The sequence below is a fragment of the Rhinolophus sinicus genome, chromosome 1, assembly GCF_057876585.1.
Source record: "Rhinolophus sinicus isolate RSI-liver-muscle chromosome 1, RSI-T2T, whole genome shotgun sequence".
NCBI classification, from domain to species: Eukaryota; Metazoa; Chordata; class Mammalia; order Chiroptera; family Rhinolophidae; genus Rhinolophus; species Rhinolophus sinicus.
In genome coordinates, this window is record NC_142501.1 from 9,556,923 (window position 1) to 9,584,752 (window position 27,830).

General features: G+C 36.3%; 1 protein-coding gene across 1 annotated transcript in view; it reads left to right on the top strand.

The window, feature by feature from the left end:
• The window catches only part of ENTHD1 (ENTH domain containing 1), a 91,243-nt gene that overhangs the window by 16,871 nt on the left and 46,542 nt on the right, over positions 1 to 27,830 (top strand). Inside the window, exons 3-4 of the mRNA XM_019734441.3 lie at positions 15,559 to 15,677; positions 25,895 to 26,018. Coding sequence (XP_019590000.3) covers positions 15,559 to 15,677; positions 25,895 to 26,018 — 243 coding nt within the window. The remainder of the gene's footprint in view (positions 1 to 15,558; positions 15,678 to 25,894; positions 26,019 to 27,830) is intronic.

Below are 27,830 nucleotides of genomic sequence, written 5' to 3' on the forward strand. Positions count from 1 at the left end.
TCTCATGAAAGCCTTAAATTGAAACTGATACTAAAAAGGAGTTACAGAATAAAATAACCAATTATGACTCATCTGGAGTTTCTTCCCCCCTTTTGTACTTCTGTTATCTTGTTTTCCTTCCTCCATTTCTTCTCTCTTTCATTATAAACATATATTTATTGACTTTATTATTTAAAATTTGGATATCTAGCAGAAATTTGGAGCCATTGCACTAAATAAAGTCCCTTTCATCATGGAGCAAATAGTCTAGTAACTGAGACAGATATTAAACACACATTAACAAAATAGATGTAAAACTATTATGTCAGATAGTGACAAGTCATATATATATATGACTTGTCACTATATATATATATATATATATATATATATATATATATATATATATATATATATATATAAATAGTAAAGCAGCGCCTGGGGACAGAGAGTTACAGGGACGGCTTTATTTTAGGTCAGGTAGTGAGGGCAGGCCTTTTGGAGAGGTGAATATGTAAACAGATTCCTGAGTGAAGTGAGGGAGGGACCCATGTGTACCTGGGGTGTGCCAGGCAGAGAGAACAGCAGGTGCAAAGCTGTGGGACTGGAGCGATCTTGGCATCTGTAATTGTAAGCTGAGGAAGCGAGGCCCTGAATTGCTACAGAAGTAGCTCAACTCTGAGCCATTGTTATGACTCATAGAAGGAAATCTAGTTTATTGCTTTACAGTCACTGATTTTTTCTAAATTCAAAATGATATTCTCCAGCTTTATGACACATCTTATTTACTCAACTGAGCTCTGATGACTCTACCTTCCAATGAAGAAGTTTTGCTACAGTTTAGTTTTTGCATACCACAAACGCGTATTGAGTACGTACTTTCTATATCCCAGGTACTGTTCTAGGCCTGGTTGGCCAATTGGATATGTTTCTGCTCTCATGAAGGCTATATCTAGTGATGGGCTTTGCAAAAAGTTTTCGTGAACGATGGCATCATTGAAATGAATCTGTAGTAAGAGTACTATTACTTAAAGTAAATAGTGAATGCTGGGATGTAAAAGCTGTAGTAAATTTGTTAAAAATCTGTTACATTATTTAAAAATTTTGTTTATCTATCACCGTATATACTAGATACATAGATGTGTATGTTTATGTTCAAAAAAGACTAATTGAACTAAATAAGTTTAGCAAATATTCACCATTTCCCTGTAGGCATTTGAATCTGAACCTGTATTTTAAAGGAAGACAGAAAACTGACAGTTTGGTTGGGGCCGAGGGAAGATAGGAAAATAAATTGGGGAGGAGCATTTTTAGTGGAACAGGACAAGTAGCAAACAAAACCTTGGGTGGTGGGTGGACCAGTTAGAATTAGGTGTACCCACAAGTGATAGCAGTAGAGGCCACAAAAATGGTAGCGGTTTAAACATAATAGGAATTTATTTCTCTCCTCTAAAAATAATTCAGAGCTAGGTATTCTAGGACTGATTTTGCGTTCTATGAAGTCAGGGACCCAGGGCTCTTTCTGTCTTTTTGCTCCACCAAACTCGGCATATAATTTCTACTTCATGATCCAAGACAGCTGTTTGAGCTCCAGCCATCACATCTGTTTTCTAGCCAGTAGGAAGGTGAAGAGTTTGAAAATATGAAAATATGAGTGCCCCTTCCTGATAAGGACACTTACTGAAGTTGCTCGTGACATCTTGGCTTACATATTATTACTTACCACTTAGTCACATGGAAACTCCTAGCTGCAAGAGAGGCTGAGAAATGTAGTTTTTATACTGGACAGCCTTGTGCCCGGATGAAAGTTAGAGAATCTATTGTTAAGAAAGAAGGAGAGAATAAATAACTATAAGGAACAGCAAATAGTCCCTACCGTAGTGGGAAAGAATACAAACAAATGAATTAATTGTGGTAATAGGTGGTTGTCAGATTACACAGAACAGAGACTATGAATGTGAATATGTAGGAAAATGTGGGCAGATAGTTGAGAGTACTCAGCACAGTTCACAAAGGACATAATGAACAGTATTGGAAATTTCAATTTGATACGACTAGCAACTAGGACCCATTGTAGGCCTTGGAGAACAGAAGGGGTGTTTAGTTCAGTCACAGAACTTAGCTTTCTTATTACTAAAAACAGCTGTTGGTGGGAGATAATTCTTATTGCTTTGTGTAGAATGAAGGAGATACGAATTGAAGGGCAGCTCATAAGAGACAGTTGTTTCAATTCAAGAACCCAAGACCCGCTCTAGGGTTATTGAAATGAGGGAAAGATAATGTTTAAAGATAGAATATAGAGAGGAAATGGGGTAAGTAGATGGTGTGTTGGAGAAGAAAGAGAGAAATTGAAAATGACTCTAACATTTGAGTTAGAGAAAATGGAGGCAAGTGATGGTATCATACAGGTAAATTTCCATCCATAGGAATTTAAAGATGTTTCTAAATTATTTAGTTATAATGAAATGTAAAATTGAATGCATTGCTAGAAATATGATTTCCAGGCTTTAGGATCTAGAGCTGAAACAGCTGTGCCTAGCTCCTTTGTTGTAAATTAGCAAGGGAAAAGAAGTACTTTAGAGAAGGTGTTATATACACATCATTGCTTTTACTTTTTTTTCTACTGCTGGATGTTTTCCCCCAATTTTAATTCTGGTAGACAGCTTGGGAGGTTTTTGTTTAGATGAGTTTGATGTTGGAAGAAAGAGATGAACTGAAGGATAATTGCTACTTGATGGCATGACCGAAAACTATATAAAGCACGGTTATAACTCAGTTTCTGTGAGCCATGAGCGTTGGGTCTTTTGCTTAGAGGTAATAGGAATAAACACTATCGCCACAGACATTGTGTACAATCAGATTAGCAAAGCTTTAGCTCTGTGGTCATGATTGTCCATAAAGAGCTCTTCAGTAGTAGAGAAGGATGACTCTAGTCTATATCATGGAATTATTTCCCTAAAAATTGTATGATTCCTGTTGGACCAAAAGTTAAACTTCAAAGTAGTTGTCATGCTTTTAGAAGCAAAAACACCAGTGTAGATGGTACTTCCTCCAGTGAACTTTGCACTGACAGAGTTGACGTGGAGTCATACTTGGTTGCCTTGTCTCATAGAGTCTAGATGGCAGTCTATGGTACAAATGGTAGTCGCTACTCAAGCATTTGCATTGATGAATGTCAGTGATTTTTTTTTTAAATTTGAAAATAAACAGATATACAAAAAAGAAAATAACAATAACTTGTATTCCTACCACCTTAAAGCAACCACTGTTAACATCTTAGAATATTTGCTTTCCGGTCTGCTTATTTTTTGTTTGTTTTTGTTTCAGAAAAATCACTTTATTCTTATAAAAACAATACAGGCTCACTATAGAAGTATCAATCACTTCTAATCCCATCACTCAGAAGTAGCCATAATTAATATTAGATGAACATGAATTCTAGGCCTCTTTCTATCCATACATACATATAGAAAGATGGATAACTAGAGAGAAATCATTTTTATAAAAATATAATTACACTAGATGCTATTTTTTACTCAAAAATAGTGCAGGTCTACTTCTGACAATAAGACTTACTAGGAGCTCTAGGAAGCCCCTTTATTGCATAATAACTAAAGACTGGAAATGACACGCTATTTGGGAGATTTCCAACCTTAGCAGAGGTATGGGAAGTCTCCAAGGGTCTCTCCTTCCGAAAAATTTAATGAAATTAATTAAGTTCATTAAATAAGCCAAATAAGAAGAAGACGTGTGAGCTGGGGTCAGAGGGACTTTGAGCTGGTGCCCGTGGGACACTGCAGGTGACTGTAGGCCTCGAGCTGCTTCAGGGCAGTTGTCAGTAGTTAGGAAAACGAGTTTGGGGCTTGCCTTGAGCATTCGGAAGGAAAGCCTGGGATTACTATGCTGAGTCCAGACACTCAAAGGGCGCCATCGTGATTCCAGGTTGTTCTCTCTGCAAGAAGAAAGCCTGCTCAGCCACCAATTAAAATCTGGCAGAGAAATTAAAAGCATAAGTTTTGAAATGGAGGAAACAAATTTATTTGCAGATGATAGGATTTTCATATAGAAAACTTGAAAAGACCTGTAGCCATATTAGAAATACTAAGAGAGTTCTATCAAGATGGCTGGCTCTAAGATCAAAATATATAAATCAAATTCTATTTCCATATATCAGCTATAAACAGTAAACATAATTTAAAAAATAACATTTATAGTAGCAAAAAGTTATGATTGGCTTAGGGATAAATCTTACAAGAGATGTACAAGATCTGCCTCCTGAAAATTATAACAATTGAAATACATTAAAGAGGACCTATATAAATGGAAAGATATTCATGTTTGTCTATTGAAATACTCAAAAATGCAAATATCGGTTCTCTCCAAATTGCAAAGATTTAATAGAGGGCCTCTTAAGCTTGGTGCTATTGACTTTGTAAACCAGAAAATTCTTTGTTGTCAGGACCGTTCTGTGCAGTGTTTAGCATTATCTGCAGTCTCTACACACTACATGCTATAAGCACACATCCCTTCCTGTAGTGAGAGCCAAAAATGTCTGTAAACATTGTCAGATGTCCCTTGAGGGCCAAAATTGCCCCCAGTTGAGAACCACTGATTCAGTGCAATTACAGTCAAAATCCAAAAAGGATTTTTCAGATTGAATGTGATGGGCTGATTCTATAATTTAGCTGGAAGAGTCAGCAGGTCAAGAATATGCAAAACATTCCTGAAGAATAGGTGCAGGGCTTGCCTTTCTATGTAACAAGACTAAAGCATTAGTCATCATTGCAGAGTGGTATTGATGCAGAATTAGTGTGTGGACCAGTGGGACACACTGTAGGGCCCAGATAACAGACCTAAGCAACTGTGTTATCTTAATATATGACAGGATAGCATTTCAGTTGGGTGGGGAAAAGATGAACTACTTGATATGACAGAGGCAATATTTATCCATATTGAAAAAAATGCAATTAGGTCTCTACCTCATATCACGCACAAAAACAAATTCTAGATGAACTAAGGACTTAAAAGTGAAAAAACAAAACTTCAAAATGTTTAGAAGAAAATATGGGAGAATACCTTTTTTACATTGAGATAGGGTAGGATTTCTTAAACAGAAAAAGTACAAACATCAAAAAAAAGCATTTACAAATTTGACTATTGCGGTAGGCACAATTCTGAAAATAAGTCCCAATGACCTTGCCTTCATATAATCCCTTCCCCTTGAGTGTGGGTATAATTGTGAATATGATGAATTACCACCTCATGATTATGTTAATTATATGTCAAAAAGGGAGTATTGGGTGGGCTTAATCTAATCACACAAACCCTTTAAAAGCAGAGTTTTCTCCAGATGGTGGCAGAAGAGGAAGTCAGAGGGATTCCATGTGTGAAAAGGATTTGATGCTCCCTCCTGACTTGAAGATGGAGTAATAAAGGATGCAAGTGGCTTCTGGAAACTGAGAGAGACCCCTGGTTACCAGCCAGCAAGGAAATGGGAACCTCAGTTCTACAACCACAAGGGACTGAATTCTGCCAACAAGCTGAATGATCTTGGAAGTGGATTCTTCCCCTGAGTCTCCAGCCAGGCTGCCACCTGAATTTGGGCCTTGTGAGACCTGAAGCAGAGAACCTGGTCAAGCTTGCCTGGACTTCTGACCTACAGAACTGTTATGTAATAAATGGGTGTCGTTTTAAGCAACTACATTTATGGTAATCTTTGGCAGCAATAGAAGACTAATAAAACTATATTAGATTTAAGAATTTTTCTCTTCATCAAAAAAAAAACCCATAAAAAATAAAAAAGACAGGAACTAGAAGAAAAATTTCCAACACGTATAACTGACAAAGAATTAGTATCCAGAATATATAAAGAATTCCTACAAATCAGTAAGAAGAGGAAGAAAAGGACAGCCCAACTGAAAAACAGAAAGGAGATGTGGAAAGCATTTTCTAAAAAAGAGGAGGAAACATGGAAAGAAACATTTTCAAAAATGTTCAACCTTGTATTGTTATATAGTAGCAACAAACAATTATAAAATGAAATATATGAAAATACACAATTTACAGTAACTTAAAAAATCACCTAATGCCATATTGTGAGGAATTTCCTTCTACATTCGTAATCTGTTTTTGCATGCCATCTTCCTTTCTCTCTCTCCCTCTTTCTTGCTTCTTCTTCTTTTCCTCCTTCTCTTTCCTTTTTTCCTTGTGAAATATGGTTAGTTGCTAGGTCATTTCTTTACAGCTTGCTGATGCTTTGGCAGCTCTGATGAGGCACTATTTTGAAGGCAGTAGAGAGTTAAGCACTCAGCTTCTGGAACCATGCTGCCTGCATTTGAATCCTGATTCAAATTGTGTGGATTGTGTGACCTCGGACATGTTACTTAAACCTTTGTGCTGCAATTTCAGCATCTATAAAATAGAAATAATACAGTTACCTATTATAGAGTTGTTGTAAGAAGTGGGGTAATGTAGTTACAGCACAATAAAGTTTGGCAGTTACTTGCTCAGATACACTTAGTGATTTCTGGACTCTTCCAACCATATCTGAGACCAGTCCATTTTCTCCACGAAGTTGTAGCTCGTGGGCTATTATTTTATCCACTTTCCTGCAGCAGGAGGAATGAAAGTCCCATTCGGCCATATGCCATCTTGTTTAGAATGCCTGGACTGTGCTCTGTCTTCTGAGTGTTTGGTATAAGTTCCTGTTCGTTTTGTCTAGTTGGGAAATGTGTCCTGTTCCCATGGGCTGGGGAGATACCCTCGAGCTTCAGATCACCCACCAGTTCAGCGTGAGTTTCACTTCATTACAGTGTCAGCATCTTTATTTACTCCTTCTGCTACACCTAGTTATTTTCTTTAGCTATTTCCACCTCTTCTCAGTCATAAGGAGGGGAAAAAAACATCGTCCGCTCAGTTCCCTCTTTTCCAGATATTTGGATATTGATAAGAAATCTTAGGATCTTGTCAACTCGTGTCACCTTTGGGGAAGAGGGGAAGTCCTAGATCTTGTTTCTTTTCTTGGCCACCAGTTATTTTCATCTTTTTTCTTTGAAAAATTACTTTTAGTTGTATCTGTTTCTGCGTTAGATTGCTGTTGTAAAATTTTTTATGAGTTTTGACTTTTGTTTTAAACGCCTCAATGAGGATTGAGTGATGGAAGTTCTGTGTTGCAGTTTCATTCTGGAGTCAGCCATTCAGTATTTAAACCTGCTCTGTAGTGACTGTGTATTTCTTATTGTCCCCGTAGCCGAGCATTTAACACAGCTTGTGGGTTTTCCTGTTTTTCATTATTCTTGAGTAAGAACTGCTGGCAGTGTCTTAAATTTTGTATGCTATTGTTAGCAAGACATCGACATAAAATTAAAAAACCACAGTCGACACCCATCACTATTCAGCTTCAGGGCACACTGCAGTGGTCAGGTACTTGTACCGTCCATGACGTGGTCTCCCCAATAAGACAAATGTCCATCAGATACCCTACAAAGTCTTTCAACATTACTGATTATACTCCCCAAACTGTCCTTCGTATCCCCATGGCAATTTTGTGGTTACCAATTGTGCCTTCTAATCCCCTCACCCTCTCCCCTTCTCCACACCCCTCCCATCTAGCAACCCTCAGTTTTTTCTCTATATCTCTGAGACTGTTTCTGATTAGCCTGTACATTTATTCTAGTCTTTAGATTCCACATGTAAGTGAGATCATATGGTATTTGTCTTTCTCCATCTGACTTATTTCAGTTAGCATAATGTTCTCTAGGTCCATCCATATCGTTGCAAATAGTAAGATGTCATTCTTCTTTATGACTGAGTAATACTCCATTGTATAAATGTGCCACAGTTTCTTAATCCAGTGATCTACCGATGGGCATTTTGGTTGTTTCCATGTCTTGGCTATTGTGAATAGCGCTGCAATAAACGTAGGGCTGCATAAATTTTTTCAAATTAGTGTTTTGGATTTCTCTGGATAGATACCTAAGAGTAGAATTGCTGGGTCATAAAATAGTTCCATTTCCAGTTTTTTGAGATACCTCCATACTGATTTCCATAGTGGCTGCACCAATCTGCAATTCCACCAGTAGTGCACAAGGGATCCCTTTTCTCCACATCCTCACCAGCACTTGTTGTTTGTTGATTTATTGATGATAACCATTCTGACTGGGGTGAGGTGTTGTCTCATTGTGGTTTTTATTTGCATTTCTCTAATGATTAGTGAGGTTGAGCATTTTTTCATACGTCTGTTTGCCATCTGTATGTCCTTTTTAGAAAAATGTCTCTTTATGTCCTCTGCCCATTTTTCAATTGGGTTGTTTGTTTCTTTGATGTTGAGTTGAATGAGTTTTATTAAATAAATTTTGGGTGTTAACCCCTTATCAGATGTATCATTGACAAATATCTTCTCCCATTCAGTAAGATGCCTTTTTGTTTTATTGATGGTTTCCTTCGCTGTGAAAAAACTTTTTAGTTTGATGTAATCCCACATGTTTATTTTTTTTCTTTTACTTCCCTTGACTGAGAGCATATATCAGTAAAAATATTACTAAAGGTAATGTCTGCAAATTTTCTTCCTATATTTTCTTCTAGGAGTTTTATGGTTTCAGATCTTACATTTAAGTCTTTAATCCATTTTGAATTTATTCTTGTATATGGTGTAAGGAGGTGGTCCAGCTTCATTTTTTTGCATGTGTCAGTCCAGGTTTTCCAGCACCATTTATTGAATAGACTGTCCTTACCCCAGTGTAAATTCTTGCTTCCATTGTCATAGATTAAATGACCATATAGAGGCATGGATTTATTTCTGGCTCTCTATGCTGTTCCATTGATCTGTGTGTCTGTTTTTATGCCAATACCATGCTGTTTTGATTACTATAGCCTTGTAGTATGCTTTGATATCAGGTATAGTGATACCTCCCACTTTGTTCTTATTTCTCAAGATTGCCATGGCTATTTGGGGTCTTTTATGATTACATATAAATTTTAGGAATCTATGTTCTATTTCTGTGAAAGCTGTCCTTGGAAGTTTGATAGGAATTGCATGGAATCTGTATACTGTCTTAGGCATTATGGACATTTTAACTATATTAATTATTCCTATCCATGAGCATGGTGTGTGTTTCCATTTATTTGTATCTTCAGTATCTTATAATTTTCTGAGTACAGGTATTTTACTTCTTTGGTTAAATTTATTCCTAAGTATTTTGTAGTTTTTGAGGCAATTGTAAATGGGACTGTTTTTAAAATTTTTCCTTCTGATAGTTTATTATTGGTGTATACAAATACAACTGATTTCTGAATATTAATTTTGTATCCTACTTTACAAAATTCATTTATTTATCACTTCTAATAATTTTTTGGTGGAGTCTTTGGGGTTCTCTCTATATAGTATTATGTCATCTGCATATAATGAAAATTTTACTTCCTCCTTACCAATTTGGATGCCTTTTATTTCTTTATCTTGTGTGATTGCTGTGGCTAGAACTTCCAGCACTATGTTGAATAGAAGTGGAGAAAGTGGGCCACCTTGCCTTGTTCCTGATCTTAAGGGGAGTGGTTTTAGCTTTTCCCCATTGAGTATGACGTTAGCTGTGTATTTATCATATATATGGCCTTTATTATGTTGAGATATGGTCCCTCTATTCCTGCTTTCTTAAGAGTTTTTATCATAAATAGTTGCTGGATTTTGTCAAATGCTTTTTCTGCATCTATTGATATGACCATATGATTTTTATTTTTCATTTTGTTAATGTGGTGTAGCACATTAATTGATTTGTGGATATTGAACCAACCTTGCATACCAGGAGTGAATCCCACTTGATCGTGGTGTATGATCTTTTTAATGTATTGCTGAATTCTGTTTGCTAATATTTTGTTGAGGATTTTTGCATCTATGTTCATTAGGGATATTGGCCTGTAATTATCTTTTTTTGTAATGTCTTCATCTGATTTTGGGATCAGGGTGAGTGTGGCCTCGTAAAAGGAGTCTGAGAGTCTTCCCTCCTTCTGAATTTTTTGGACTAGTTTGAGGAGAATAGGATAATTCTTTTAATGTTTTGTAAAATTCACCTGTAAAGCGATCTGGTTCAGAGCTTTTGTTTGTTGGGAGCTTGTTGATTTCTGATTCAATTTCCCTGGTAGTAATCAGTCTATTCAGGTTTTCCCTTTCTTCTTCAGTTAGCCTTGGAAGGTTGTATGCTTCTAGAAAATTATCCATTTCTTCCAGATTGTCTAATTTGTTGGAGTATAGTTGCTTATAGTATTTTCTTAAAAATTTTTGTATTTCTGTGGTGTCTGTTGTCACTTTTCCTCTTTCATTTCTGATTTTATTAATTTGGGTCTTCTCTCTTTTTTTTGATGAGTCTGGATAAAGGTTTGTCGATTTTGTTTATCTCCTCAAAATATCAGCTGTTGGTTTCATTGATCTTTAGTATTGCTTTTTTTTTTTTTTCTTTTTGGTCTCTATTTCATTTATTTCCGCTCTGACTTTCTCATATTTTCATATTTACCTATTTCAAAATTTAAAATCTGCTTAAACATCTCTGCTTTCTTATTCTTTATACTTTTCCTTTTTCACTTAAAAAAGAAAGCATGCCTTTCCCCCAGTAATGTCAAAATTCATCTTTCAAAACAGCTTCACAGTACTCACATTTGATCTCCTGTCCCTTTGCAGCATTTCTCAGAAGTAAGTAGGATCAAAGAGCTTGTGCCTGTCCTGTAGTGGGTGCTGTGGTAACTGCCGCTCCCCGCCACCCCCAATCCCCACTTCAAGATCAAAGCATTCATTTCTGCTGGGAGGACTGGTGGCTCAGGGCTCTCAGCTGTGTCCTTCTCTGGGAATTCCCAACAGCTGAAGAGAGCCTCTTTGCCCAAGGTCACCCCCACTTCCTGAGGGAACCCACATCCAGTGACCTATAGACGTGGGCCAGCCCCCTTGCTTCAAGGCAGAACAACTGTGAAGAGCCATCCCAACCCCCAAAGCTCCTGGTAGGATTGGCTGAGGCCTCTGTGGTAGCCATGACAGTTCACTTCCACCCTGGCCCAATCCTGCCCCCCACATGCCTCACACAGCCTGTTTCTGAGAGTTCGCCCTTGTGAATCTCCCTCAAACAGATCTGAGCCATGGCGCCTGTTTCCTGGGAACCCAACCTAGAACAATGCTTTTCCTCAAGATTTAAAATATAGGACTATCATAATATGTGTACATAAATGAAAGAGAATTATAAAATAAATGTGGCAAAATCTTAACAATTACTGAATCTGGGTGAAAAGTGTATGGGAGTCATTTGTACTATTCCTGCAACTTTTCTGTTAAGTTTGAAATTATTATAAAATGAAAGTTTAAAAAATTAGGATAAATGTCAGTGATTTGAAGATGGTGAAGTGTAATTATGCTCTAAGTGAAATTGTTAAGGTTCCAATTCATGATTCTGCAAAAGTTAGTTATAAACTTAATCACCATGAGACTTTTATATCTTATCAATTCTTCATTGGCCCAATGACTATTTTCTATGAAGGACACATTTGTTTATCTTTAAAAATTAAATTTGTTAAGAAAATGTCTAATTTACTTAAATTATACCTGAGAGGGCACTGTCAATACATAGCAACAATGTTTGCTAGATGCTAAATAATAAATGAAAAAATTTGGGAATTTGTTCAGTTTATAGAGCATTTCATTTCCAAAATGTGCTGTTTGCATTGTTAATGTCTGATCGTTTGAACGTCAGTTTGATTATCTCATCTAAGAAATATTACAGAGTTTACCAGTTCTGCTTTGTGGTATTATCTGAGTAGTTCAGGCTGAATGAGATCTACAGCTTCTGTCTAGATAGTTGCTACCAAGTACCTACAGTCTTGTATCTAAGCCCTCATCTTCAGATGACTCAGTAGCATCATTTCCTGTAGCATCTTCACTGTTTCCTCTGAGGTTTCTCATTCACACACTAATTCTTCTTGGTTTGTGAGTTCACAGTCTCAACTGATAAATAGCTTATGATCCCAAAGGGGCTTCATTTCCACTAAGGAACTAAATGTGTGTTCTCTTTTTCTGCTTTCTTGTGAAGATCCAGAGATCAGTGTTGTGTAATCATCTAATGTAATTAAGCACACCTCACTTCCAGTGTTGCGCTGCCTGAAACTGAAAAAATTTCTAAATGAGTTTCCATAGACTCACTATACTATAACTGCCTACCTTCTTGCCCCTGTAAGATTAGTTAATATAGGTTTATAACATTTTAGTTATTCTAGGCTAAAATGCATCACCAAATACGCAAGATTTTTTTCTTTCACGATTCTTGCTATTCTTCAGTTTTCCTCATACTTTACTTCAAAGTGGACTTCCTGAAATTTTTATTAATCTACTTCTGCGATGTCTAAAACCTAGGTTCATATCATCTCAAGGTGATTTTGTTGCTGAGTTCTCAAAGAGTGATAATATAGTTCCTGATTAAATCAGATGAAAGCACATAGATGATCTAAGCCTCAAACTACTACTGTTTGCCAGTATTTAGTATAAAATCTCCAAGTCCAAAATAAGCTTATTTTAATTATTTTTTTTCATGTGAAGTTACAAGAAAATGAAAAGTTACAATCATCAATGAGAGGTTCTTATTCTTTCTGCAGTATCTTTGGTATATACCAGACTTGCTTCTTTTGCCCATGTAGTTCTTCCTGCTTGGAATAATTTCTTCCTCCATGTTTATCAGGAACCTAGCCATCCTTCAAAGCTTGTTCAAATTTTACTTCTTATTTGAGGCTTTTTCTGGGTACTCTGGTATACATTGATTCCCGCCCCCCCCCCCCCCCACTTAGCATGTCTAGGCCTAAAGTTAATTTTCCTTAAAGTTAATTTAAGGAAATTTGGGGTGTAATTATTCTCCTCTAATTGTTTCCTGTAGGTCTGTATGTTAGACTTATCTCCCCAGTCAGGCTATAAACATTTTGAAGGCAAGAACCATGTCTTATACCATTGCTTTTCAAGCTATTTTTCTTGCATGACCCCTAAGATGATTTTGAAAAATTAAATCTAACACATTTTTAAGTTGATGTATGAAATTTTATCGTTAAGTATAAGTAACTGCAAAGGCTATAATTCAAAATATTGACATCGAAGATGAAAGAATAAAACAAACAAAACTGTTACATGAGACTTTGAAATGTATCTAAAGAAATCTAAATACTGTTATGATTGATACCTGTAACCATTCATTTGAAAAAAATACATGAAGTCTTCTTTAACTGTTGGAATTTTTATATCAGTCCCTTTTCTACTTGAAGTACTATTTCTATTCCACATCCCTCACAGAATTTTATCCTAATGAAAAGTACTTTTATGCTTGAAAGTCTTCTCTATATCAAATATGTATATAAATTGAAATTATTTTTCTAAATTTTCTGTGACCAGAGGTTTTAAGTAGTAAAATAGTCCTTCTAGATTGACTTATCATTATAATTATTTTTAGTACACAAAACCAAAACCACATAAATGTATTATAAACTTTTGCAAATAGTTATTAAACATAAAGGATACAATTTTATTGAAATACGTGCTTTTATGAGATACATGGAACTGTTAATTTACCCACATAGGAATATTACTTATTGCTAGAAATAAGCAGGGTTCAGCATAAATTCTGTTTGTTTAATATTTTTATAGATTTAGAAGCTTCAAGGACTTGTTCACATAAAATTGTAGGTGGGAAAAGAAGTTGTTTTAGTTTAGCAATGTCAATCAATTCTATGAATACCTTCCAACTAATGTGCCAGAAATTATATGGTGATTTATTACAGTAATATTTTTCATCTCTTGTCAACTGTCAACTTGATTATTTCTTTTTTCAATATTGTTGAAATCAAAGGATTGGAAACACCCTATTTAGGAAAAGATTTGTTAAATAGTCATAAGGAATAATTTACTTTCTCAGTTTCTGAAGATAATACCAAAAAAAAGTTTATTAAAATTTATCACATGAATATTCATTATTCCTGTTACACTAAACAAAAAACATTAATTGCAACATATCTGTCAATACAGTAATTTTTTTGAGAAAAGGATTTTATTGTGTCATATTCTTTAAATATATTTTCATCAACTCTTCAGAACAGCAGATTTGATTCATTCAATTTTTGGAAATTATTTATCATATTTACCTAATTGGCAAAACCAGCTCTCCTTGTCAAAACCACCAGCCAAATCAGATTCAAACTTTCTTCCGAAAACATCCTTATTTATTCAAATAGACATGTAAACAGACACCACTCTGGTTGTATTCACATTCCTGAACTCTTTTCCTAAGATTGGTAGCCAACTATGGAACCTTGTCATAAAGTTGTACCATCGATGAAATAAAGTGCCCCTGCCTCCCATGTTTCTTTGCTTTCCTTTCATGGGACCCTTCCTCAGGAATGGCGCATTTTTTGACAATAGTGTGTGTGGGGGGGTGGGGGGGGGTGGGGGGGTGAAAAGCACAAGGACATTAAATGAAACTTGTCAACTGCCGTGCTTCTCCGTACCGTAATGTATCTGAATACTAAATATCCTGCTATGGACCAAAATTCCCTGTGACTTACGCTTTGCCAGGAAAAGAAGTATGTGTGAGACCAGACAAACTTTGAAGCCCTCCTTTGGGTTTTCTGTGCTTTGCTCGAAGGCGGCTTCCCCATACCAATCTCTTTTACTGTATTTGGTGCTGTAGAAGTTGTCATGTTTGTACTTTAAGGGAAGATTTACCATAATAAGACTGGGTAAAGGATATGTCTTTATAAAGTAGAAGACAACTGGTTATGAAAGGGAAGGGGAAAGAACTAGCCTGAGGCGTCTACACAGTTGTGTTCTCAGGCACATCAGTTTTTGGAAAGATACTCTTTCTTTTAAAACTATCTATGCCCACCTAGCCCTTGGGAAGTCTTTAAGTACCCCCAGTGGTGCGTATACACCAGTTTGAAATGGCTTTCTTACCCTTCTTATTGTACCCAATGATATGCTGAGAGATAGTTGGTACTAGTTCGCATAGGAAGGAAAACGATACTAAGACTACAAAAACATTAAATTCAGCAAAAAATATAAAGTATCAGTTTATTTTCATTGGCATATTCTTTTATGTTTGTTTTAAAATTTTTTGTTTAAAGTTCTTATCAAATAATCTATACATTTCTAGTTTTGTTTGGACCACATGAAGTTCACACAGCAGCAATTAAGTTATTTTAAATATTAATTAGAATAATTAGAGTTGTTATTCCTGCTTTGCTAAAATTTCATTTGAATCATCTTCACATTTTCAAACTATTTGCTATGCTATAGTACATCTTATTTTTAAAAAGATGTTTCAAATAATAAAGTTATAAAACAGAATTGTTGATGGGAGAGAGGGCTAGAATTCAAGTAGTATTTTTGAAATCTGTCTGAACTTGTCAATTTTTATAAAGGGATATATTAAGATGATTAATATTCATAGGTAACCATCGGCAGATGATGTATATTTTGTAGGCAAAATGGACCTTCAGATTAACTTAAAAATTGTGAGCTCATGTAAAAACATTACTATTTTTGGCCAAAGTAAAATCTTAGCTTTATGTCATTGACAGAAAATGCTTCCAAGGAAGGATTGAAACCAGAGCAGTGCCAAGACATTCTGTTGCCTAGTAGAACTGTATTATCCCAGGAAACGCTACCACTCAAGTTGAATGCTTGCAAATCAACGGAGGTAAGTCACTGGAGTAATTTCCAATTGCTGCTCTAACAAGTTACTGCACACTGAGTGCCTTAAATCAGTGCAAATGTGTTACCTTACAGTTCTGCAGGTTGGAAGTCTGACGTAATCTCGCTGGTCTCCGTGGGCTAAAATCAAGGTGTCAGCAGGGCTGATTCCTTTCTGCAGGCTCTGGGGGAGAATCTGTTTTCTTACCTTTTCCAGCTTCATCTGTTCTAAGAGAAACTGTGCTTGTCTTTTAACTTTGGTTTTTGGTGTCTTTGTCATACAGAGTTTTAAATATGAATAAGGTTGAATTATGAAAGTGTTCCTTTATCATTTGTGCTTTTAAAAAATCTTATTTAAGAAATTCTTTTTTATTCTAATGTAATAAAGATCTCATATATATTTTTTTAAATGTTGAAATCCTTATGCCTTTTAGAATTTTACTATATAGGGTAAGATAGGGGTCTTATTTTATTTGAACCCCTGTGGATAAACAATATATGATTTATTGAACAGTCCATCTTTCTCTACTCATTTTTAAAAACATTTTATTATGAAATAATTATAGACTTATAGGAAGTTGTAGAAATAGTACATAGTCCCATGTACCTGTCACCCAGCTTCCCCCAGTGTTGACACCTTATATAGCTGTAGTACAACATCAAAACCAGGAAATGGACATTGGCACGTCAGTCAGTTTTCAAATTTTCAATTTAGTAGTCAATTTTTTAACCTGCGTGTGTGTGAGTGTGTGTGTGTGTGTGTGTGCGCGCAGTTTTATCCCAAGTGTAGATTCATGTAACCAGCACCAAAATCAAGATACAGACCTGTTCTGTTCCCACGAAAGAAGCCCCTTTTGCTACCCACCTCGTCTCACGCCCCAGAGCCCCACCCCCGGGCAACCCCTGATCTTTTCTCCATCTCTGTAGCTTTGTTATTTCTAGAGTGTTATGTAAATGGACTCAGACAATATGTAACTTTTTGAGGTAGATTTTTCTTTTCACTCTGCATAATGAGATCCATTCAGGTTGTTGAATATATCAATAATTCATTCCTTTTTACTGTTGAGTAGCATCCCATTTTCTAGATGCACCAGAATTTATTCAACCATTCACCCATTGAAGGATTTTGGGGTCTTTCCAATTTGGGCTATTTAAGAATAAAGCTGCAGTGAACATTTGTGTACAGGTTTTTATATGTAAAGTTTTCATATCTCTGGGATAAAGGCCAAAGAGTGATTGCTGGGTTCTATGGTAAGTGCATACTAAGCTTTCATAAGAAACTGTCAAACTGTTTTCCAGAGTGGCTGTCCCATTTTACATTCCCACCAGCAGTGCGTAGGAGACCCAGTTTCTCTGCATCCTCGCCAACTTTTGTTATTACCACTATTTTCATTTTAGCTCTTCTAACAGGTTTGTAGTGACACCTCCCTGTGATTTTGTGTTTCCCAAATGGCTAATAATGTTGAACATCTTTTCACGTGCTTATTTCAACGTGCTAACTTCTCTGGTAAAATATATGTTCATATATTTTGCCCATTTTCTAATTGGATTGTTTGGTTTCTACCACTGAGTTTTGTGAGTTCTTCATATATTCTGGATATAAGTCTTTTGTGAGAGAGATGATCTGCATGTATTTTCTTCCAACCTGTGGCTTGTCTTTTCTTTTTGACAATATGTTTCACAGAGCAAAAGTTTTAAATTTTGATGAAGTCCAACTTATCAATTTTTTATTTTATGGATCATCCTTTTGCTGTCATATCTAAGAACTCTGCTTACTGCAAGGTCATATAGGTTATCTTTTATGTTTCCTTCTAAAAATTTTATAGTTTTATGTTTTACATTTAGGTCTATGATTTATTTTGAATTAATTTTTGTATAAGGGGTAAAGTATACGTCGAAGTTCTTAAAAAAAACTTATTTTGCCTACACATGTCCAATTGTTTCAATACTGTTTGCTGAAAAGACTTAAATTTTACTGTAATATGCTTAAACTTGAGTTCTTTTTCTCTCTTGTTTGTCACCCTGTGAGACTTGCCAGTGGGAAGTCTTTCATCTCTATTTAATTCTGAGAAAGTTATCTCTGTCTCAAATATTTCCTACTGTTTATTTTCGTTTTTCTCTCTTTCTTGGCCTGTTCATATCTGGGTATCAGTAATTTTCTTTCTACCTCTATATCGCTTCACTTTTCTTTAAAGTTTCTATTTCTTTATTGTTTTCTTTTTTCTTCTGGAGTTCTTCAATCTGATTCTCCTATTTACTAATTTGTTCTCAGCTGTATTCATTCCTCTATTAATCCCATCTGAGTCCTCTATTTCAACATTCAATTTTTACATTTGATATTTAATATTTCTATTTTATTCTTTTTAGTGTGTTTGTTCCTGTTTCATATTGCTTATATCTTTCCTTATTTATTTTAGTATGTATATTAAGCGTATTTTAAATTCTTGGTCCATCTTTTCTGATATCTGTGCTTTTGATGAAACCGATAATTCAATTTAAAATTTTCCTTTTGAAATAGTTTTGATCCTCAAGGTACTGGTTACTCCTAGGGGTCATGGCTGCTTTGTCTGGGATTGCTAAAGGTGGAAACTCAGTGTGCATCAGTTCTACCAGCTTAAGTGGGAGGTGGGGGAAATGGACTCGTGTGGAGAGCACTTCTCTCCCCTTCCCTCTCCCTCCAAGAATATGAGAGTTAATCATTCCTCACTGTAAGGATCAATGCCTCAAGTTACATCATTATCCTTAGCACCCCAAGAAGCAGCTTTAGGGGGAGACACTCCTTAAATTGTGAACCACCCACCCTGGGGGATTGGAAGAGGTCCCTACTGATTTCTCTCTTCTCCTTACCCACTCAGGGCTTCTGCACTGACCAGAGGCGCTCCTGAGGACACCTGTCTGAGTCACAGCAGGTGCGCAGACAGGTTCCAAGGCAGCACATGGTGCGGGTAATTCTACCAGCTTCTTCCTTATTTTATCCAGCCAAGGCTCAGGCCACCTTCTGCCTCAGGCAAAACCCCACGCTGACTCCCCTCCCCCACTCACTCAAGCATACCAGGTCAGAACACCCCTCCATCTCCTCCCAACGGCCTCTCTAGTTTCTTCTCATTTTGGTGTAATCTCTTTATAGTATCTCCAGGGTTGATCCTGAGAGGGGACCCACCAGAACCAGAACCAGAATCTGCTCTGTTCCTCAGGGTTCTCTGATCTTCTCAGACATACATCCATTCACTCCTGTTAGTACTTTCACATGGAAACATGTATCTTCAATTCTGGCATCTGTAGCTCTCCAACTATTACTTTTTCTCTATTTCCTTGAATGTTTTTTTCTGTTTAATTTCTATTGGATATATTGGGCCACTTATTTGTCTCATTTTCCATGTCTTTCAACTGCTTTTAAAAAATATTTTTGTCTCATTATAAACTCCATGCATCAAGCGTTTTATTTCAATAGCCATATTTTTCATTTCTAGGATTTCTCATTGCTTATTTATATCCATTTATACTTACTTCATCTTTGCCTGTTTTTGTTTCTTGTTTTCTTATTCCTTTAAATTAATGTTATCCTTTCCATTATCTTTTTGAGAACTCTAAACATACTTAGTTTTAAATACTTTTTAGGTTTCTTAGTTTCATTTGGTCAGGAGTGAATTCAGTTTTTTCTGTGTTTTGGAATATTGTTTCGTAAGCTTTTTTTGAGTGGCTCAGGTTCTTTTTTGTCTTCCTTCTCTCTGAGCGTCCTTACCTTTCCCTGCCTACCAGTTTTTCGTTTGTCTCCTCCCGATACCCCGCACTGCAGGTCCACACTCAGGACTGACACTGGCAGCTTGGGGCGTCTTCATTTTTGCTCATGTCAGAGATATTGCAGATCCGGTCCCCAGAGTAAGGGACGCTGAGGACCAATTGCTGGTGAAATTTAGTTTGTATCTTCTCACCCACCTGGGTGTGAAACTTTTAGCAGCCGTAGTCCCAGGCTGTGATTGATGCCAGGTTAATTCAGCTTCCTTTATAAGTAGGAGATCCCAGTGCCTGGCCATAATTTCAAGTAGTGACCCCATGTTCAACATTTCTATCTTGGACGGACACTTTAAATCTGTATTTACCCCTTAGGAGTTGAGTTCCTGGTTTTCTCTGCCTTTTTTCAGGACCCAAAGCCCCAAAGGTCCACAACTCCCACTTTCTATTCCTGCTCTCCTCCATGAAGATATATTGTTTTTGAGCATGACTGGGTCTTTAATTTTCACATTTGTATTTTCTCTTTCATTGCTATGTGTTTGGAGAAGGAAGGTGCCCCAAAGTGTGAACTTACAGAACTGTCTTGACTGGAAATCTGTTCCACTTAAGACAATATGAAATTGTTGGATTCACTCATCTGTTTTTCTGTTTTATGTGTGATTCTCCTACTAGCAGGACAGCTCTTTGAGAGTAGAGACCTTTTTAGTCTTATTCATTACCTAACGTTCAGTTGCCACATCTTTGTTAATGAAGAAATGAATGAATAGTAGACATTCACTGTTGACGCCTCCAGTGTTTCCTGTGAAAGAGGCTTCTTTGGTCCCCTGCTCAGTGCTTTGTTTAGTGCTCCCTGCCATAGCTCCTGTGATGGAGGTTGGAATTATTTCTTGACCTTGCGTTCCCAACCCCTTCGTCCAACCCAATTAGGTATTGAATTTACTTGATTTTCTAGCAGCAACGAAAAGTACATAAAATTAAAATTTCCCGGTTCCTTAACTGCATAATAGTCCACAGATTGAACATATGTAGACTATTTTAAAAGATAGTAAGTCAAAATGATTTTTAAATTTGATATCAGTTTATTTGCTGCTGATGGCGTCTCAGGGAGAAAATAGACTGGAATAATTTTCACATGCTTTGGAGCCTAACGAAGACATAAAATACCACTTAGTTTTTTTTGGTTTCTTTGGTCTTTAAATTCTCATTATTATTGGTTTTTCTTATTTTGGAGGAACCTACGATAATTGATCTACATCATTCCACATTTTGTATCAGTGAGCAGAAAAAGCCCTTCCTTCAAAAGAAGTTTAAAGCTGGATTTTCCATTTTCAAAACATCACTATATCATAACACTATTCCATCATCCTACTGACAAGCATCTCCTCTTATTACTGTTAGAAACATGTGATGCATTCCAATATGTCCTCTTCAGTAATCTGCTTTTGCAGCGGGAGACAAAAGCTATCAAGTTGAACAGTAAATCTAATTGTTTTTGCCAAATGTACTGCATCTATATTAACATTCTCATGTTCTTAATACAGAATGAGAAGGAAATGATACTGTTGGTTGCTTAGGCAGAATGAGGGATGCTGAAAAAGTATCTTTTAAAAACTTTAAATAGAAACCTCTTTAACTGTTCTCTTCCTACAAATGAAAGAATTATCTTAAAGCAGTAAATAAAATTCTTCACAAAATAAGGCTTTCGAAAGCAGAGCAGTGCTTACCTGTGTAAAGGAAAGTCTTTATTTACATTTATGACTCTTAGACATGGATGTGTTTTCTCTCTGCCTATTGTCCAGAATTTTTTTTATTAAATTTGCTAATTAATAAAGGTATTTGTAGCTTTTCATCACCTCAAAAGACCTTCCTCTTTTCCTGTTGGAGGAGATTCAGCAGAGGTTATGACTTTTTTGGTAACGGTTGTTTCCATAGCAACAGATAGGGATGCTATGAATTGGTTCCCACAAAATTAAAGCTGACCAAAGCCTTCAGTCTAGTTGTGAGTTACTAAATTGCTAGTGATAGAAGACAAATGTTCATTTCCTACTGCCTCCTTTTATTATTTTGCTAAATGAAGAGTAAAGAGTTTTTGTTTTTGGGCTTACCAGCATGTCGTTTATTATATTTGCAAAAATCTGAACTCATCAAAGCTGTTAGAGAACTGGAAATTATACTTATTCTAATTATGTTAATTTATTATTCCTTTACCTCTTTTCTGAATTATTGCTTTATGCTTAAAAGTCCCTTTTGATTTTCATGTATGTACTTTTATTCCTTTTAAATTAGAAAATACTTATTGAAAGAAATTTAAACAATATGAAAGGCTTAAGAGTGAAAAGCAGTTTCTTCTTACTTCTCTACAGTCCTTCAGTTCCTTTCCTCAGAGGCAACCATTACTAGCAGCTTTCTATGACTTGGGGGGGGGGATTTTCTGTATCCACACATTTCTTTCACCTGAAAGGATTAATTCAATATATACTGCTCTGCAACATGCTTTGAACTAAGCGATATATTTTGGATATTGTTTTGTAATAATAAATGCAATCATTCAATGTATATTGTTCCAATGTATGTTTTTTCCCTAAACTGCATGTTAAGGACATATTTCTAGATCAGTACATATAACTGTGTTGTATTCTTTTATTTCCATTTGAAAAAATTTTTACTTGTCCTAAAAATGTAAGCCCAGAACACATTGACTTCATAGGAAATCTACTCTGAGAAACGTTTTTCTAGGCTGAGCACCTGTTTCTCCTTAGTTTCCCACAAAAGAGCATATACATGTTAACTGCCTTCAGTGTACAACCGCTGTCGTCCTGCCAATACGTGAGTAATACCCATATCACCTACACTGTGCTGTCCTGAATGTTCTTAGTTGTACGCTAACATCAGTGACTGCCAAAGGTTTTCTGGGATAAATTTACTGTCACTCGAATTCTTCGGCTACTTTTGAAGATGAAGTCCAAAGAACTGTGAAATGGTTCTCCTTTGGGGGGATTACTTTATAGGCCTTAGCAATTAGCAACAGAGGCTTTGTTGATTCTGTCTGGCACTACTGGGAGACCACCATTTATAAAAATTTCATCACAAAGATCCTTACGTTCAACACCTTAAGATGATGGTTTTCGTGTGAGTTTTTTCAGTCTACAACCAACACCTTTAGTTCATTTCAGGGCTCCATTCATTACTTTAAAACTTCAACCTGCAGATCTGCTTCTCACTATCTCTGCAGACGTCAAAGGAAGGCCACTGCCAAAGGCTTGAGGCTACTTGCCCGCTCTACCTGGACAGAAGCCAGCGTGGCTTCTAGCTACGCAGCCAGCCTCGGAGAGAGCCACTGTGCTGTGTTCTTGATGGATAAATGAATCTTAATTTATTAACCATTCTGTATGAGTAATCATTTAGGGATTTTCATGTTGATGGAGGGATGGACAGTTAGGTCAGTGGAATAGAATAGATAACCAAGAAATAGACCCACACAAATGTGGCCAACTGATTTTTGACAAAGTTCAATGAAGGAAGGATAACCTTTTCAACAAATGATATTAAAGCAATTGGACATTCTCAGGCAAAACCATGACTCGCAACTTAAACATTGTATGGAAATTTACTCCAAATGGATCACGGACTTAACTATAAAATGTAACACTGTAAATCTCTTTTAAAATATTGGAGAAAAATCTTTGGTATCTAGGGCTGGCCAAAACCATGATCCCTTAAAGAAAAAGAATGATGTAACACCTCATCACATTTGAAGACTTTTGCTCTGTGCAAGACCCTATGAAGAGAATAGAAAGGCAAGGTACAAACTGGGAGAAATGTTTGCAAACCACGTATCCGGCAAAGGACTAATATCTGGAGAATGTAAACAGCTCTTAAAACTCAACAGTTAGTGTGAAAAAGGTGAAGGGATTAAGAAATACAAATTGGCAGTTACCAAATAGTCACAGGAATGTAAAGCACAGGGAATATAGTTGATAATGTTGTAACAACTATGTATAGTGCCAGGTTAGTACTAGACTAATTGGGGGGAAATCACTGCATAAATTATATAAATGTCTAACCACTATGCTGTACACCTGAAACTAATATAAAATGATGTTGAATGTCAACTATAACTGAAAAAATAATAATAATAAAATACCTCAACAGTTAAAAACCAAACAACCTACTTAGAAAATGGGCAAATGAACAGTCACTTCAGCAAATACAGACGGCAGATAAGCACGTGATATGTTCAGCATCATTAGCCATTTGGAATATGCAATTTAAACACACAGTGAAATATCAAAATTGCTAAAATAAAAAATAGTGACAACACCAAATTCTCGTGAGCATGTGGAGAAATTGGATCACATATATATTACTGGTGGGAATGTAAAATGGTACAACTACTCAGGAAAACAGTTGGTAGTTTCTTATAAAGCTCAACATGCAACTACCATACGACCCAGCAATCTCACTCTTAGGCATTTATCCCAGAGATATGAAAACTTGCTATCATATAAAAACCCATACACACTGTTCACAGCAGCTTTATTTGTAATTGGTAAAATCTGAAAACAACCCACATGCCCTTTAATGAGTTAAACTATCTTACCATGGATATCATGGATACTGCTTGGCAATTAAAAAAGGACAAATTATTGATACACACAACTTAAATGAATCTCCAGGAATTATGCCAGGTGAAAAAAGCCAATCCCAAAAGGTTATATCCTGTATGATTCCTGTAACATTCTTCAATGTGAAAGTTACAGAAATTGAGGACAGCTTAGTAGTTGTGGGGACAGGGTGTGGGAATAACAAGGCATCAGGAAGGCTCCTTGTGGTGATTGAAATGTTCTGACCACGTGTGTCAATATCCCAGATGTGATAGTGTAATTTTGCAGCGTGTTGTCTTTAGGGGAAACTGGGCAAAGGATACACAGGATCTCTGTATTATTTTTCACACGTGAATGTGAATCTATAATGATTTTAAAATAAAATTTGAATTATAAAAAGTGGCACATCACTTGGCTTGGCAGTTTCTAATGAAGTTAAAAATAAACTTATCCTATGGCCTAGTCCGTCTTCTGTGTAAATATCCAGGACTAATGAGTGCATTTGTCTACAAAAAGATTTATACAAGAATGTTCATAGTAGCTTTATTCATAATAGCTGAAATTTGGAAATAACCCAAATGTCCATATGCAGGAAGATCAATTTAAAAATTGTGATATATTCATACAACAGAATACTTCTTACCAAAAAAAACAAAAATAAAAAGAACTACAAATACAGTTGTCCCACCTTATCCATGGGGGATATGTTCTAAGACCCAGTGGATGCCTGAAACTGAAGATAGTACTGAATCCTGTATATAGTATGCTTTTTCTTATACATACTCGTACATAGCTGTGATAAAGTTTAATTTATAAATTAGGCACATAAGAGATTAACAACAATAGCTAATAACAAGAGCAGTTATAACAATATACTCTGATAAAAGTTAGGTGGATATAGTCTCTCTCAAAATACCTTATTGTACTGTACTCACCGTTCTATTTGTGATGACGTGAGATGATACGATGCCTCCGTGATGAGATGAAGTGAAGTGAGTGACGTAGACATTGTGATGTAGCGTTAGGCTGAACCCAAGCACCGTGATACCGGGACAGTTGATCTGATCACCAAGACGTCTGGCTACTACGTGGTTAATGGGCCGGTAGTGTCTACAGCATGGATATGCTGGACAAAGGGATTATTCAGGTTCTGGGTGGGACAGAGCGGGACAGCACAAGATTTCATCACACTACTCAGAAGGTGTGCAATGTAAAACTTACGAATTGTGTATTTATGGAATTTTTTTATGTAATATTTTTGGAGTATGGTTGACAGCAGGTAACTGAATCCACAGAAAGCAAAACCTCAGATAATGGAGGGATTACTTACACACAAAATATGGATGAATCTCACAAATGTTATGTTAAACAATGGGAATCAGATACAAAAGAATACATAGTGTCTGATTCCATTCATATGAAGTTCAAGACAGGCAAACTCATTGATGGTGATAGAAGATAGAATACTGTTTACTGGTGATGGATCAACTGGAAAGGAGCTTGAGGGAACTTTCCAGAATAAAGGAAGTGTGGTTATATTGGTACACACATAAAATTTAAAGTTATTGAGCTCTACACTTAAGGTTTATGTATTTACTGTATGTTAATTGTACCATAATAAAATACTATAAAAAAATCCTCATTCATGGTGAAAAAAGACGTATCAACCAACCAACCCCACTGTCTAGATTTTATTTGAATCACCCTACACTCAGCAGACACCCAAGTGGACAGATAACTTATGTATGATTTCTTTCAATCAAAATGTGTTTATGATGATGTTAGCACATATAGATTGTATCTCCATAAATTGTCCATCGATTGTAACAAATTGAGGCAGTGGGATTCGTTTTCTCCTAACTTTTATGGCCCTCTTGTTTTCTGTAAGGACCTGATGCTATTTTATGAGGATGACCCAAAGCCACTTTTGCCAGCAGCAACTCCTGCCATCATCTCGTCAATTACATGGCTGTCAGAAGGGCAAGCAGACGTGTGTAACCTCTGGAATGCAGGTAAGTTGGTTAAAGATAGGAAGTTTACTCAGAAATACGAATCAGAACACTGGGCAGGAAGGTTTTTCATCAGGTTTTATTTTGTGAAATACAGCAACAATGCTTTAATTTAGCTTCCATAATGGGGGACAGGGCCAGCAGGGAAACGTCAATGCACAGATGATTCTATAACCTTCTTTTACCATTTGTTTCCATCTTTTTCTCTATTTTTCTTTTTTCATTGTTTTAAAAATTATTAACTACAGACCTTAAATGTTTTTACAAATCATTAAGAATAGCAGAAAATTTTAATTTTAGTTCCTTTTCTCATTTGTATTAGCTTCTCTTTGACAAAAAAGTTTAAATTATGACCTTTTCCAGAAGCAGGCATTAGACAAAAATGTGAAAAAGCAAGCTGCATGGTATCCCACAAATTGACTAATCACCTCTTGAGGAATTAACATTAGAGAAAGGCACAGTATAAAATTATACAAAACTGGCTGACAATAAATTATACGATGAGATTCCAGCTGGGCTCTGCTGCTTCTGAAGGTCTGATTGACTCACCGTCGAGCCGTTCCATCCTGTCTCTATTCTCCATGAACTGTCAGTTTTCAGTACATTCTTCCTCTTGATTTTCTCAAAAAATAGGGTGAGAGATCTTCTGCCAAGATGTGAATGAAACTTTCCCATTAGTGTCTTTCATATACCTTCGCTTTGATACTCAGTGGCATCCTTCCCCGAAGTATCACAGCAGTGGCTCCTTAGGTTCTGAGTTTCATCCTCTCCCTCATCTTTGGACCATGCACCTCAATTTTCCCTTTATATAGATTCCCACGATCCAAAATATAAAAACTGTAGTTTATTATATAGATTTGTTTTACAAGTTCATGTTTATATAGTTCTTTCATAAAACTGGTAGTAAGAATGATACTTTAATAGACACAGAAACAAGACATTGTGTGTTAGGGTGATATTTGTAGTACAAGGATGGCATTATTCACAGGGGCAATTGGTTATAAGTGGTTATGATTTTTTAAACACCTTGCTTTGCATTCTTAGAATATACTTTATGTAAACTGTCCCAGAAGCTTGAAAGAACAGTAAGGAAACGTTTTTGTATTCTACTATTCCCATGCATTTCCCCCACCCCAACATTTTTTAATAGACTATTTTTCAGAGCAGTTCTAGGTTCACAGTACAAGTGAATGGAAGGTACAGAGATTGCCCCGTATGCACCCCTACTTCCCCCGCTATTAACATCCCCCACCAGAGTGACACGTTTGTTGCAGTCAGTGAACCTACGTTAACACGCCATTATCACCCAAAGTCCATTGTTTACATTAGGGCTCACTCTTGGTGGTGTACATTCTGTGGGTTTGGACAAATGTGCAATGACACACATCCACCATTATAGTGTCATACAGAGAAGTGTCACTGCCCTAAAAATCCTCTGTGCTCTGCCTGTTCGTTTGTCCCTCCCCTCTAACTCCTGACAACCATTGATGTTTTAACTGTCTCCATACTTCTGCCTTTTCCAGAAAATCATACAGTTGGCATCATACAGCATGTAGCGTTTGCAGACTGGATTCTTCCACTTAGTCATATGCATTAAGGTTCCTCTGTGTCTTTTCGTGGCTTGATAGCCCATTTCATTGTAGTGTTGACTAGGGTGTACCATGTTATTACCCATCACCTACTGAAGGACATTTTGGTGTGTCCAAGTTTGGGCGATTATAAATAAAGCTGATAAATATCCATGTGCAGGTTTTTGTGTGGACGAAAGTTTCCTCCGCCAACATTTTAATACAAGTGGAACTGACTGTAAATGAG